This window comes from Odocoileus virginianus, chromosome 8 (genome assembly GCF_023699985.2).
Source record: "Odocoileus virginianus isolate 20LAN1187 ecotype Illinois chromosome 8, Ovbor_1.2, whole genome shotgun sequence".
Taxonomy (NCBI): Eukaryota; Metazoa; Chordata; class Mammalia; order Artiodactyla; family Cervidae; genus Odocoileus; species Odocoileus virginianus.
Genome location: NC_069681.1, coordinates 15,083,015 through 15,098,622, shown reverse-complemented (window position 1 = coordinate 15,098,622; position 15,608 = coordinate 15,083,015). Strand labels below are relative to the sequence as shown.

Below are 15,608 nucleotides of genomic sequence, written 5' to 3'. Positions count from 1 at the left end.
TGAGCCTGGAAAACTCTTGCGTGGTATTCGCATTTGTGTGAGATGGAAGGGTGCCGGAATATGGTAACGCATTTCCCAGACCTCTTAGGGAAAGGTATCTTTACTTTTGGTTATATTTGGGCTTGCTTATTTCCCGGCAGTGATAACGACTCAACGTTGTCGGAGTTAAGGAGTGCTACTTGTCTTCACAGTCCCTCGGTAGAACTTTTGGCAGGTATCTGTCAGAAACCAGGGAAGGCGGGATCAAAGGCGAGGCTCAGATGTTTTGGCATCAGCTTTTTCTAAACAGGTGCAAACAATTTATGTGGCTGGACCTTTGGGTTGGTAAGACCGATGCTGTCGCTCAGATATTGTTTGTGGAGCCTAGGTTCAAGCCATTCGGTTTTATTCTGAAATTTTCAGATCATTTGAACTGCTTTGAAAATTGTGGGCGTGCACAGCGTCTTCAGGTTTTTTATTTGTTTTTGAAGAAATAATTTTAAAAGTTTGGAAGGATCTTCACACCTCAAGTTTTCAAAGTTTTGCCAGACATATTGTTGCAGTAAACGCAGATGCTTATGCAGGACAGTTCATTCTTGTGTGGTGCCGGTTATGGGGGTCTCCTTCTGCAGTGTTTGAATTTACTGACTTTAGAATCTACGCATCAGTATTTTGGACAGTTTTGTGGACATATCTCTTGACTTTCGAATGATTGAGAATTTAATGAAGTATTTAGATAACATAATTTCAGCAGGAGACTGAGAATGTAGATGGAGGTGTGTAGCGATTTGTGTCTGCAAAAATATTTGTGAAAATTTTGTGAAAAATGTTGTGACACTAAGACGGGGGATCTGGGAGGATCTAGTTTTGTCAAATGCATGCCTCTTTTCGCCTCCTAACTCTTGGTGTTGTGAAGTGAACATTGACTGCAGATTTTAAGATATTCACGTTTATCTGATTTGCATATTTGTAAATGAAAACTAAAATCCCACAGGTGGATGCTGTTTTAATTTCTGTACAAGTTATTGAAAATTTAACAGTCATTGGTGTTAATTTGTATTGTAACATGCACTGACATTTACTTATAGAAAGCAGTTGATTAGCATATTTATTTACAAAATTGGTTTTCAGTGTTAGTCTTTCCTACCTCCCCCACCCCTTGCTCTCCTTTTCCTGTAAAGTTGAGTTGAGCTATTTCAGCAGATATTTAGTAGCAGTTGAAATGTTAACTGGTTGGTTTACAAAGTGTCTTTTATTTTTTGTTTTGGTAGTTTTGTTTGTTGTGTTTTATTTTATAGTAGTTGCCAGCATGGGATATTCTCCCTACATAGTCTTTTTAACAAAATGTGTCTTGTTCACAGCACTAGTGTATTGCCTTCCTTATGCTTGCATAGTCAGTTTAGTTAAGACAATTCTGCTCAGAATTCGCTTTTGTTGTTTTAGTCTATCCACATATAAGCAATCTGCAAGATTGTTTACGAAAATTCTTTTATTCTAAAATTGTGAAGAAAAAAACTCACAGTATGCATCAAATAAACTTTTTTCTTTCAAAACTTAAGACATAAATATGATGAGATCTTTAACACTTTTAGAGTGCCAGTGAATAGGGATTTATTCTCCTACCTGTTGGTACCAGGAATTCTGTAGCTTTAATTGTTTAATTATTTGAGCGTTTCCTAGTATGGTGCTTCTTATCCAGATTGAAGTGTTTCATGCTTTCATTTATGCTAGTGGAGGTTGAGATCTCAAAGATGTAATTGTGGATTGAAGTGAGAATACTAGAGTTAATGTTTTATTGAAAAGTTTTAGTTATCAGGCTTCAGAAATAATTGTTTAAAAAGAGGCCCATTTGTGTTTTTCTTTTCTCAAATATTTTTGTAATATGAAGCTATGAATACATTGTGATATTTGTAAGTTTCCGGGGGAAGGAAGACATTTCCCATTTATTAAGACTTTTTGTTGTGTCTTAATAGATTCAAACTTTGTGGCACGGTTTTTTGTTTTTTGGCCACACCTCGTGGCTTGCTTGATCATGGTTCACCAGCCAGGAATTGAACCTGGGTCCTTAGCAGTGAAAATGCTGGGTCCTAACCACTGCACCACCAGGGAATTCTCCTTATTTTCTTTTTCAATTGAAAAAATACTAAAGCTTCTGATATTTATTTCTCTGCAAATGGAGAGGAAAGATAGGAGAATTACTCAATAGACTTTCATCAGTGGCACTGTGGCTCTGATAATGCTGGTGTTTGGGAAAGGCATGATAATGTGAATGGGAGTGTGATGCCAACTTAAAACTAAAGAATAAATTGAAAACTGAGGGGAAGCCTTCAAAGTCTCTGAAGTAGGGAAGACTTTATGGGGGGAAGACTTTAATATTTACATTTTAATCTTATTTCTAACTTTTCCCTTATATGTTGAAGCATTTACTTATTGAAGTCTGTTCATATATTAATTGAAAGAGTTTTCCCCTTCTCAGTCAAATCTACATTTTATTCTTTTGTGATTTGTCTTTCTCTCTGTGCCAAATCTTTAGATTGAAAATTCTAATTCTCACATTATATGCAACCTAATTTTTAATTAATATATATGAGCAAATGCTTTTCTGTTGTATTGTAGGTTGTGTGTGTATATTTAGACAAATAGGATTTAAAATATATTTTAATATTTTTAATGCAAGTTTAAGGCATTTTATCTGTACAAAAATCATAAATGTTTCATAATAACATTTAGATAATTTGTTGGCTACTGATAGAAGTTCCTAGATAGATGATCAGAAAAATTTCTCTATTAATTAGAAAACTTCAATTTCTATTTTTCCCCCGCAGGGTTTTTTTTTGTTTTTGTTTTTTTTGACTAGGACCTCCCTGTAACCTAGACCTGTTCCTGAAACTCAGTGTTATTTTAGGCCATGTTTTGGTACTGTTGACTCTCTGAGAGAAGTGACTACGTCTTTACTTCATTGCTGGTCTTCCCTAAGTTGGAAGACTCAACAGTAGCAGAAGTAAAATCTTGGGATAATCACCCTATAGGTGAATCTTGTAGTACTGGATATCACCTGTGAAAGCTACTTTGTCTCTGTGGGAAGAAACTTTTTTAGAGTCAAGAATACAAAGGGAGGGGTAAGGTTGGATCATTAGTCCTCACTACATTGTCTGTTGCAGCCCAAACCCCTTGAAGTCTTCAAAGGTTGTGTTAGGGATGGATCTAACATGGGAGAGAAGCTGTGAGACCATGCTTCCCAGCAGTGGGTCAGAGGAGGAGAGGGTCCTGATTCAGGCAACAGGTTATAGGCAGGGAAGAGAGGCAATTAGTATCTGGAGCCCTCAGAAAGACAAGAAAAGAGGTAATAGATGACCTAAGTATACTAAGGTCATGTATACTAAGAAATAGCATGTTGCCCCAATTGTGGAAAACACTGCTGTTGATTTTTTTTTTTTTTTTTTAGGAAGGAAGGTATGTTGGAAGTAGGGTCCGGTTGGGGATAGAGGTTTGGGGGGCAGACATGATCATTTCCTTTGATACTGGAAGGAAAAATGTAAGGTTAGGGTTAGTCATCTTGATGCAGCGTGTTGGGATGGGGTGCCTGTTCCTAAGTTGCAGGTAACTGGAAATAGCTAATCAACTTTTAGAACATATTCATTTTTAAGTTATTAATGTTCTTGAATTAGTGAATGTGAATTTCAGTGTATGCCTATGTATTTTTATAGTAACAGATGATGAAATTTAAAAAATTTGTTTATATTGTTGCATATTTATTTCTTATTGAATCTCAGTTATAAATTATAAAAAAGTTTTTATCAGTTAATCAAAGCTCTAGATTTTCTAGATCTTTTTCAACTCCACTTACACTTATCTTGGCTTTTAGTTCTTTATATTCAGTAAGTCAAATGTATGTATGGGATTTACCCACCTTTTCCTTTATAAATTCACATTAGGACTGAGAATGAGCTCAGGAAAAGTTAAAGATGATAATATTCACTGTTGTGTGGAGGGTGAAGAACGTTTGATACCTAAGTGATTTTATGTTGAACAGATTCTTGTTCACTTATGTGGATGCTCTACATAAGTTTAAAATATTTGTAATTAAAGTTACTTTCTAACTTTTTTGAATCATTAAAAATTGATTCTAACCCTAACTAATGGTTGCATTGTATGTTAGAAAATAATCATACATATTTCCATTTTAAAAACTACCATATTGTATCATATCATATATTTTTCTTTTGGTTCGTTATCTGTTAGTTTGTCAACTGTTGTCCTTATTCTTTGGACCTTTTAAAAATGTGACTTGACAAGAAATATCTAACTGGACCAAACATTGTTTATAATTTTTTTTAATAAGTTTTGATTCTGTTCCACCATGATTTAACTTACTTGCAAGTCATGGGACCTTACTTTGACATCACAGTAACAAACATTGTGAACTTTTTAGAGACCAGTTCTTTAGCAAATGGAGTTCTTACTTCTTTAGCTGACATCATTCATTCTAGTAGCATTTGCCTACTAACAAAATTTCAACTAATGTTTAGTGTATAAAGTGTGATATGGTTGGTTCCTTTTCTTTCTCTTAGGCCTTTCTTGCCTGCTTCCCGCAGTAGTATACCATCTAGATTATTCTAGGTCTGGAATTTAAGATTGTTTTCTAATATTTATCATAGTGCTTTTATCTGATATTTTCATTTCCAGTCGAATCACCTGATTGTATATTTTAGTTTCTAATGTTTTATTTGCTTTTGTAAAATATTTTCATAATTTCTTTTCTTGTTACTAATAATGGTAAAATAGCCTGTTTATTTCTTTTAGCACCTTTGGCTTTTATGTCAGTGCAGTATAGATTATCAAAACATCTTCACTGTTTCTGGTTGTTCATTCATCCTGTCCTATTTTGAAAGAAAGTCATTTTGTTAACATTGAGGGGGTGGTTTTCTGTTTTTTATAATACTGCAAAAGAGTACTCCTGATTATACTGTTCATCTTTGGCTTGTGTAAAACAAAGAAAATACTTAAAATTTTCTCCCAGGCTGATTTTTGGGGATGTACCTGATGTTATCACTTAAGTTGTATAAAACACAATTTCTACTCTAAAATTCTTAGCTGAAGAAATTTTTGGCATAGCTTTCTTTTCCAGTAGACCAGTTGATGGAGAATGATAGCACACTTTTTCTTTAAAAGATAACTACTAAATTTTGAAACAGCTTTTATAACGAACTTAGAAACTTTTTTATAGTGTTTTCTGAAATTGAATGTACTGTGGAAACTGTGTGAGTAGAATCTTATTCATTCTGTAGAAGAGGTAAAATTCTAGCCCAAAAGAATCAAAGTCCTAATAAACTCACTAACAAGTTGTGTCTTAGAAGATAGTTTCTTCTGTTCCTCTGTTTACTTGTGACCTCTCCTATGTCTTTTTTCCTTCTGAGAAAAATCCCTTGTAATTTTATAGTGTTATCTACCCTCTTATTTACTTGTAAGTTATTGGCTCAGATATTTAAAACTGAACAATTTTACAGTTTGCCTCTCTCTTTTTTGGTTAAAGTAGTACAAAATGTCAAAAATTAGAAGGAAGGTCACGGTGGAAAATACCAAGACCATATCTGATAGCACATCCCGAAGACCCAGTGTATTTGAAAGGCTTGGACCCAGCACTGGCAGTACAGCAGAGGTGAGTCGGCACTAGTATAGTCACAGGGGTTCTCTTAAATTACTGCTCCTCAGGTCCTCGTTCATATCGCGAGCGTGACTAGGCTGTCGTAGGGATATTGGTTAAATGTGTGTCACAGCAAAGCAGTGCGATGGGCATTAGGGTTTATGGGCCTCTTTTTCCTGATGATTTCATTATTTGGGGAGTAATGTATCTCAGGTTAGCTGGATTTTTGATAGCATTTATTTTAATTTTGTCCCACTAGCATTTTTTTCCAGAAATAAATATGACTAAATATGAAATTCACATAGTAATATCTGTCTCTTAGACACAGTGCCGTAACTGGCTGAAGACTGGCAACTGCCTCTATGGAAACACATGTAGATTCGTACATGGCCCTTCACCCCGTGGTAAAGGTTATAGCAGCAATTATAGAAGGTAAATTGAGAACTTTGAATTGTTCCTATGCTATTAGAAGATGGCTGTTGTAATTTTTTTTTTTTTGCTTTTGTAACTTATCTAGTATAAAATTTGAAATACTGCCATATATTTGGTTAGATTTTCTATTTTGGTGGTAGTCTTATCAGTAGTCAAGATTGACAAGATTATTTTAGTTGTTAATTTCAAGATTAATAAAGATGTTTGCTTTAAAATTTATTTGCTCAAAAATTTGTTTTTGTAATATATGTATAGCTTACTTTCATGCCCTGCTCCCTAGTTATATATGTTAAAATGCTGTTTAAGATGGCAGAATTTCATGGATTTGTTTTTAGTGAGGAGAGACTATTTTCAACTCTTGAAATAGTAAAATTTAAATAGAATATAATTTTTAGCTTTTTAAGATGTTCAAAATTAAAAACTTCATTGCAAAAAATAATCTAATGCAAGCTTCATAGGTTAAAAAACATTTGCCAAATCTCTTATCACAATATACTGAGGTAGATGAAAGTATGTATTTATATGTAGATAAGTATACTACCTATTTAGAATGTCATTTTGCCTTTAATAAAGGCATGGCTAAATTAGACCTTCCTAATAAAAATCTTTTACTTTTCTTTTGGCTCCCTCATGATGATTTTGTTATGGTGTTTAAAGATGTCACATACATAAAGATTGTCACAAAAGAGTTTAAACTTGATTAGTAAACAACTAATTTACCTAGTCTTAAAATTGGATGTGCTGATTGCTTTGGCTTCAGCATCAGTATGAAAACAGCACATTAACCTTTAGAGGTATGTTTTTTAATTGGGTGAGTTTTTGTGTATGTGTACTGAGTTTGAAGTTTAATACAATTTAAAATTCAAACCCTTAACATTAGCTGATTTTCTGTTCACTTAAATGTTATACATTTTAGTTTATTTGTGATGCTGAATACTCTGTTTTATTTGTATTTAGATTGTCATCTGTCCTTTCTGTCAATGTGGGAAAATTAATCTTTATAAGTTTAATACCTGTAAATACATATCTAAGGAAACTGTTACAGTAATTCTAATTTCTTGCTTATATTACTGTATTTTTAATACATGCTTTATTTCATCTTTGACTTTTATTATCAACTTACTCAGAATTTTTATACAAGTGGTTGTAAGGAAAATGGGCATAGAAATTTGTCTAAAATGGAAAAAAGTAGTGTCATTACTAGATGTAGAATAAAGAATTTCTGTTATAATTTTGCGGTTTTGTTCATTTTTCCCCTGATAACTTTCTTTGTATTTGTGTATTTTCCCTTTTTTTTGTAAGGAAGGAAGAAAAATATAATTCATAATGTGATTCAAAGATGAAAAGAAAAGCATTGTGTTTCAGAAATACTTGTTTAGTCACAAATCATTTAACTCACTGAGTGTTTACTGTATGTGGAGAATTCTGTTAGGTACTATTTAGGATAGAAACAAGTTATCATAAACTGTCTTATTACATAAAGGAAACTAGGAAACATAAAATTGACATGTGCACCATAATTATAATTTAAAGCATTTAAGTGCTGGTTCTTAATAAGAAATTCCATTTATTAGTTCAGCTTTAACTGTTAAAACATTTAATATAGATCTATAAATTGTGCATGTAAATGTAAATGTTAGGAAATCCCTTAAAAAGAATTGACTGAAATTATTTTTTCACTAACCATGTGATTTGTATTAGTGATTGATAAAGGAGTTGATTGATCAACTATTACTTGAAATAGATGTGAATATTTATGTAATTTGTTTATATCTTTTAAAAATATTACGCTAGTATTCTTTGGTGGCTAAAGAGGACCATAGCATTTCTTAATAATTCTTGCCCTCTTTTAATGGTGCTCTAGGAATATTTTTTAAGGCAGTGTGTTTTCTGTCTCTACTTTGTTTTTCTCCTTAGTGATGGTGTGAAAATAATTGAACAGCCATTTATCAAATGGCTAGTATAAATTATGAAGCTTTACCAGTATTGAATATAAATATGTGTATTTTTTCTAATTAAAACCAGTCCATAGCAAAGTATAAAATCTTACTTTATATAAGTATAAAAAGTATAAATTCAAATCTTTCTTTGAATTTTTCAACTGCTTTTTTTCTGAAATAATTTCAAATTTAAGAACAATTAAGAATAACATTAAAAATTTCTATATTTGCTTTGATTCTTGAGATGCATAAAATATTTTCATAGTTATTAATGTTGCATCCAACCACATACATGTGTAAATAACATTGTTGTTTCTAGATTAATTTTGCAGTGTTGTGGTTTAAAACTTTACCTTCCTACTGTTTGCTTTCAAATATAACTAGTATATTTATGTGATTAATAGAAGAACAAGCTGTTAATGACAAATTCCTTTCTCTTAGCTCATGTATAGTTTCTTATTAATGTCACCAGCACCTGCCACTCCATGGAATTTTAATGTATGCATTTTGATTGGTATTGGGAGAAACTTGTAAGTGATGCTCATATTTTTTATATGTTAATGTTGAAGTTGAAATTTACTTTTCTGAACTTTAGGAGTCATGGATAGTAGAAAAATTAGAGTTTTGTAGGGTTATTTCTGTAAATATATTCTTATGAAATGTTATATAAATATAGATTTTTGTTGTTTTGTTTTTTTGTTTTGTTTTTGTTTTTTGGTTTAAAGGTCACCAGAAAGACCTACAGGGGATCTTAGAGAAAGAATGAAGAACAAGCGCCAAGATGTGGACTCTGAGTCCCAGAAACGAAATACAGAGGAATCATCCTCACCTGTTAGGGTAGGAATGAATTTCCTGAAACAAAGTTAAATTTAGTAGTGATTTATTATATATGTTCTATTTTAAATATTATGTGCTAAATAATAAGTGTGTAATATTACATTGTCATGTTCTATATGGATAATGTAGAGGGAAAAAGTCCTGGGAAAATTCATTATTTCATCATTTTAGTTCTTGGTTAAGATGATGGGAACTGGTTGGCAGAGCACCAGCTGCACTTCATAGGATTTCTGTGCCTTGGTGGACATCATGAATATCTAAATGTATTCTTAGCCAGCCATCAGTCCCTGCCTACTTCCAAGAAAGACTGAAAGGCTTGCAGTAGAACACTTTTAAATTAAAACAATGAAGGCAAGGCATGGTGGTGGCAGAAACTGAACTATGATCACAGAATTTAGTGTGAATTTCCTGCCAGTGAAATGAAAAGAGAGCACAGTTTATGATGTAGTTTATTGATTAAAAGAAAAGATAGATGTTTGTCAGGAATGGAAATTTCCCAGAAGTAAATATTTTTAAAAGAAATTTTTCATGCTCTTGTGTGTGCATTTGCAACAAATTTATAGAGATACAGTTCACCCATTTAAAGTGTACACTTGGTGGTTTTTCATAAATTCACAAGAGTCCTATATCCATCACCACAGTCAGTTTTAGAACAATTTTATCACCCCAGAAAGAAAACCCCATACCCTTTAGTGATCATTTCCCTGGCCCCTCAATTGACCACCAGCCTTAGGCAGTTCCAGTTAGACTGTCACATAGACTTGCCTGTTCTGGTTATTTCATATAAATAGAGTCATACAGCATGTGGGGTTTTTTTTGTGACTGGCTTCTTTGACTTAGCGTAGTTTTTTCAAGGTTTATGAAAGCTTATGGGATGTAGCAGTATTTCATTCTTTGTTTTTGCCAAACAACAATCCATTGTATTGATATATCACTTTCTGTCTATCCATTCATTGGTTGGTGAATATTTGGGTTTCTGCATTTTGGCTGTTATGAATGATGCTGTTATGAACATTGGTATACAGGTTTTTGCGTGGCCATGTGTTTTCATTTCTTTTGAGTTTATGTCTGGGAGTGAGATTGCTGAGTCATATGGTAACTCTATTTAACCTTTCAAGGAATTGCTGGGATGTTTTCCAAAGCAGCTGTGCCATTTTAAATCCTTAGAGCAGTGTGTGAGATTTCTAATATTCCACATCCTTGCCAACATTTGTTATCTAACTTTTTGATAGAGCTGTTTTATTGGTAATGTCATTGTAGTTTTGACTTACATTTTTCTGATTGTTAGTGATGTTGAATATTTTCTTGTGTGCTTATTGGCCATTTGTTTATCTTCTTTGGAGAAATGTTCAGAACCTGTGTCCATTTTTAGATTGGGTTATCTTTTTATTGTTGATTTGTAAGAATTCTTTATGTATTTTGTATCCAAGTCCCTTATATATACAGTTTGCAGAAATATTCTTCTATGGGTTGTGTTTTCATGTTCTTGATGGTGTCCTTTAAAACACAAATGTTTTTAATTTGATGAAATTCAATTTATATTTTTGTTGTTACTTCTGCTTTTGGTGTCATATTTAAGAAACTGTTGTCTGATTCAAGATCAGAAAGATTTATGCTTGTTTTCTTCAAAGAATCTTAGAGTTTTAGTTCTTGCATTTAAATCTTTGATCCATTTTGAGTTAATATTTACTGGGTTGACCAGAAAGTTCATTCAGGTTTTTCCAGAGGTGTTACGGAAAAACACAAGCTTACTTTTTGGCCAACCCTTTTTTTATGGTGTGAGAGAAGGGCTCAGCCTCATTCTTTTGCATAGGGATATCTAGTTGTCTCATTATCGCCTTTTTATGAAAGTTACTGAATTGTTTAAGCAGCAACTTCTTTGATAGTTTTAGATACACAGAAGCTTTCTTATGGCTGTTTTGATCCTGAAAAAAAAAGCTGTGTCACAATTTTATATTGTAGCTTGTAAAGACTTATCTTTGGGGACTTGAATACAGTCATAAGTATGTAGTTTTCTAATGTCTGATGTGATATGTAAAGCCATTTTAGAAATCTCACATGGTAGTTCTCGGCTGGTGATATGTATCAAAATTCTTTTGGAGGGGAGATGGTCTTTTTAAAACACACATGCAGATACTCTACCCTTAATCTACTGAATCAGAATTTCTGGGTAGGAGCTGAGCAAGCTGTGTATTACCATATGTAAGGGACTTGGATCCAAAATATATAAAGAATAATAAAATGTATCTGGATAATGAATGGATGCTGTGGTTTGCTGGTAAATGTTTGACAATCCCTCAGGAAAAAAAAAAAATTGTAGGATTTACCAGTTTCTTTGGTGTACATATTCCCATCATGGTTAGTTTCAAGCTACTAAAATGGTATCACTGAGTACAGAGTTGGAAAGTGTGGGAATACACACACACACACAATAAACCACAAGAGAAAATATACTAAAATATTTAGGAAGTGAGTTTTGAATAATTATTGCCTTTGTTTTTAATATTACTTGTTAGTTTATATGATTTAATTTTTGATTACAGCTTGTGCATTCCTAAAACTTTAACAGTTGCCTCTTATGAATCAATGTGAGCTGGCTCTAGCATACCATTAGGTGGATTGTACTTAATATAAAGGGCAGACATCTAGAATTCATATTCTGAACACATTACTTTAGGAATTATTATTCAATGCTACTGTCATTTTTCTTATCTGTAAAATGGAGGCGATATCCATATTACTGTGTTACTGTGAAGAAAATAGTTGTAAATCAAGTAACATGACTGACTATGATGACAGCTTAATAAATGGTATGTTCTTGTATAAGAATAGCTCTTTAGCTTTTTCTCTCTAATATAGTTTGAGGCTGTTAATAGAAGACAAATATCGACATTGGAGGTTTAGGTTTTTAACAGATACCTAAATGTAAGTAGTTGTTGATCGTAAAAGTTTATATGTTCATATCATTTTAGTAGACAGCAAAGTTGCTATTTTGTTAAGAAATTCAAAACCTGATTCTTGCTTTTCCTTCATGAGAAAGCCCTCAAAGACACTGAGTTTCATGCACACCTAAGGGATAAAGTCTCAAGATTCACAAGTAGTCAGGTTTTAGGGAATTCACTATCTAAATTTAGAGAAAACTGTTAATAAGTTTGGATGCCAGGTATTAATTATATTGAGTTACATATCTGGCTTGAAAACACATGCTGATCATTTCTGTGATACATTCCCTACTGTAACATGTGTGACTCTTGATCTTCACATGATGAATTTCTATGGGCAAATCAGATGTAGTTTAGGTGGGGGCAACTATAGCAGATAACATAGCATATCTAAGATAGCATGTGTGTGGTTTTCCACAAATTGTGATTCCACTGCTTCTCTGTCACTGGTCTCAACTCCAATGTGTGTGAATTATGAGGTTGATACACCCTGATTTTGTGGAGAGACAAATTCATAGACTCTAATTCTATAGACTGTAGTAGTGTTAGAGAGATGAGCAAAGCTCACAATGGAGGGGAAAAAGTAGCTGCCTGGGGAAGCAGAGTACACTTCAGAGAGAAATGACATTTGCAATGGGTATTGAAGAATAGATGGAGGGAGAGGTGAAAGTCAAGGAAGAGAAAGAAAACCAACACAAGAACAATACGGGGATTTAGGGGACCTATGAAATGGAAATAATGGTGTGTGCGCGTGAGATGAGGGCTGACAAGATCTATCTTGTTCACCATTTCACCTCCATACCCTGGAACTAGTAAGGTCACTTACTGAATAAATGAAAAGTGATTCTGATGTGTAGCCAGTGTTGAGAACTCCTGATGACCTCAGGTCTGCGCTGTCCAGTGGGGCTGTTGAACACTTGATACATTGTAAGTATAAAAAACACACTGAATTTCAAAGACATAGTATGAAAAGAAAGTCAGATATCTTGTTAATAACTTCTATGTTGGTTGTGTTGTATTGGCAGTATTTTGGACATACTGGCTAGTCTGGGTGATTTAAACCGAACTTAGTACAATGGAACTGAATTTAACATGGTGAGAGGCTTATATGAGATAGAGCAGGTAGGATTTGATGACCAAAAGAGTGAGTGGAAGGAAGGTGTTAAGTCTAACTACAGGCTTTCCATGCCATTAACCAAGATGGAAAGGAGAGAGAATTGTTTTCTGGCTCTTTTGTACACTCTGCTCATAGCATCACGGACAACTGTCTTTTGATGCTGTTTTCTGTATTTGCACAGACACTGTTGTGCGATTTTAGAACATTTATGAAATAATATGTGTACTCTTATGGTGCTGGAAACTTTCACCCAGTCTGTACAGCTTTCCAGACACCATAATTGAGTGTTTTCTCTAACAGAGATTTGTTATTTTACGTCATTCGAATACAAAGATAAATCGCTTTGAAAGCCAAGTTCTGTTACAGAGTCAGAAGGAGTATTTGAGCATTTGTTGATGATTAAGGCATGAATTGAGAACTAATTTCTAACATGAAGTTTTCTATCTCTGGGATCTGCACCTCCCAGAATGTATACAGAATCATTAGTTTTGCTTCATAGTCCCCTCCCAGTTCATTCCTGTTCCCCATTCCTGTCCCCTCACCACCTAAAAAGATATCCTTGTTCTTTTTCTGCATCTTGATACATCTGCCTAGATGAGAAAGAAGTTTCACTGACTAAGGAAGAACATAGGACTAGATCTGTTACAAAAAGCTGACTCATATAGTGGAGGACTTTAAGTCACAAAGCGTAATTAAAGTTTTATAACTATTCTTAAGTAAGTCTCTTGGCCTTGCTTTTTATCTTTAAAATAAAGATACCTGCACCAATATGTCACAAGTTACAGTGAGAACATAACTATAACTGCATATATGTAAAAATTCTTTGGAATTTACATACATGTGAAAAACTTTGGAAAGAATAAAACACAGTGAATGTAAAGCAGGAAGAGTAGAGAGTCATCAAATTAGAAATTTGAGAAGTGAATCTATAGGATTAAGTAGAATCGGTGAGTAGTGTTCTTTATTTCAAAGGAAAAGGTGAAGGGTATAAGAGAAGGATAAGGGTATAAGTGGAGATACAGTATAGACTACCTGGAGCCTCTTGATGAAGGTGAAAGAGAGTGAAAAAGTTAGTTTAAAACTCAGCATTCAAGAAACTTAAGATCATGGCATCTGGTCCCATCAGTTCATGGCAAATAGATGGGGAAACAATGAAGCAGTGAGAGACTTTATTCTTTGGGGGGCTCCAAAATCACTGCAGATGGTGACTGCAGCCATGAAATTAAAAGACTCTTGCTCCTTGGAAGAAAATTTATGACTACCTAGACAGCATATTAAAAAGCAGAGATGTTACTTTGCCAACAAAGGTCTGTCTAGGCAAGGCTATGGTTTTTCCAGTAGTCATGTATGGATATGAGAGTTGGACTATAAAGAAAGCTGAGCACTGAAGAAATTGATGATTTTGAGCTGTGGTGTTGGAGAAGACTCTTGAGAGTCCCTTGGACTGCAAGGAGATGCAACCAGTCTATCCTGAAGGAAATCAGTCCTGAATATTCATTGGAAGGACTGATGCTGAAGCTGAAACTCCAAATCTTTGGCCACCTGATGCAAAGAACTGACTCATTTGAAAAGACCCTGATGCTGGGAAAGACTGAAGGCAGGAGAGAAGGGGACGACAGAGAATGAGATGACTGGATGGCATCACCGACTCAATGGACATGAGTTTGAGCAAGCTCCGGGAGTTGGTGATGGAGAGGAAGGCCTGGCATGCTGCAGTCCTGCAAAGAGTCGGACAATACTGAGCAACTGAACTGAAGACTTTGATAATGTATAGTACAGGAATGATTATGGTGATTTTTAAGTGTAGATAAAAATGTTCATTTTATATAAAAAATTAGTATGTTTTTAATCTTGCATGACCTGCAGATACATTTTTTGATAGCATTAAAAGGAGTTCCAGTTAGCAAACCTTGGTGTGAAACAACCACTTATTTTGTTCATGGATTCTGTCAGGAAATCAGAAAGGATACAGTAGGCATGACTTACGTCTTCCTTTATGTCTCTAACCTCAGTAAAGTACTAGAATGCTGAAGGTGGGAATCATTTGAAAGTTTGTGTACTCACATGTCTGGTTGCGGATGCTGACAGTCAGCTGGAGTCTTTAGCTTCCATGTGGGCCTCTTTGTTTTGATAGCATAGGATTTTTCTCTGATGGCTAGGAGAGAGCAAAAATCTGGGTGCTAGGTGTGCTTGTTCCTGCTGGATTGGTGTTTCTTTTAGGCCCTCTCAGCTAACAGAGCAAAGAAATATATGTGTGTATACTAAGTGATGTATATCCATATATCTATAAATATTACTAGTAACAGTCTTTATCTGTATTGAGCTAAACATGAGTTCTTACTGATGTCTCTAACTTAATCTAAGACTGCTACTATTCTTTTATTCTTTTTTCTCTTTTTTTTTTTTTGCTCAAATGTTCCTTCCTTAGCTTGTGGGAGGTTTTTGTATTGGATCCTGAGCTCTTAAAAAGTTTACTGTGAGTAATTTGCAAAGAATAAAATGTATTTAAAGTATACCATTTGAGTCTTGACAAATGTACACACCTGTATAACCACCACCACAGTCAAGATACAGAGCATTTCCATCAACTCCAGAACCTATCTTCATGGCCTTTCAGAGTCAGTTTCCTCTCAGACCAGGCTCCTGACAACCTCTGATCTCTTACTGTGTGGAGTCAGCTGTTACATGTTCTTGTATCTTGGTTCTTTTAGCGTAAT

At 34.1% G+C, this 15,608-nt stretch overlaps 1 protein-coding gene across 9 annotated transcripts in view; it reads left to right on the top strand.

Moving 5' to 3' along the window:
- Positions 1-15,608, top strand: part of ZC3H13 (zinc finger CCCH-type containing 13) — a 93,786-nt gene that overhangs the window by 639 nt on the left and 77,539 nt on the right. For 8 of the 9 annotated variants that reach the window (XM_070471215.1, XM_070471214.1, XM_070471213.1 and 5 more), the window contains exons 2-4: positions 5,513-5,638; positions 5,946-6,055; positions 8,721-8,832. In XM_070471215.1, the coding sequence (XP_070327316.1) occupies positions 5,522-5,638; positions 5,946-6,055; positions 8,721-8,832 (339 nt within the window). In that variant the 5' untranslated portion in view covers positions 5,513-5,521. The remainder of the gene's footprint in view (positions 1-5,512; positions 5,639-5,945; positions 6,056-8,720; positions 8,833-15,608) is intronic. The other variant, XM_070471211.1, reaches the window with a different exon arrangement.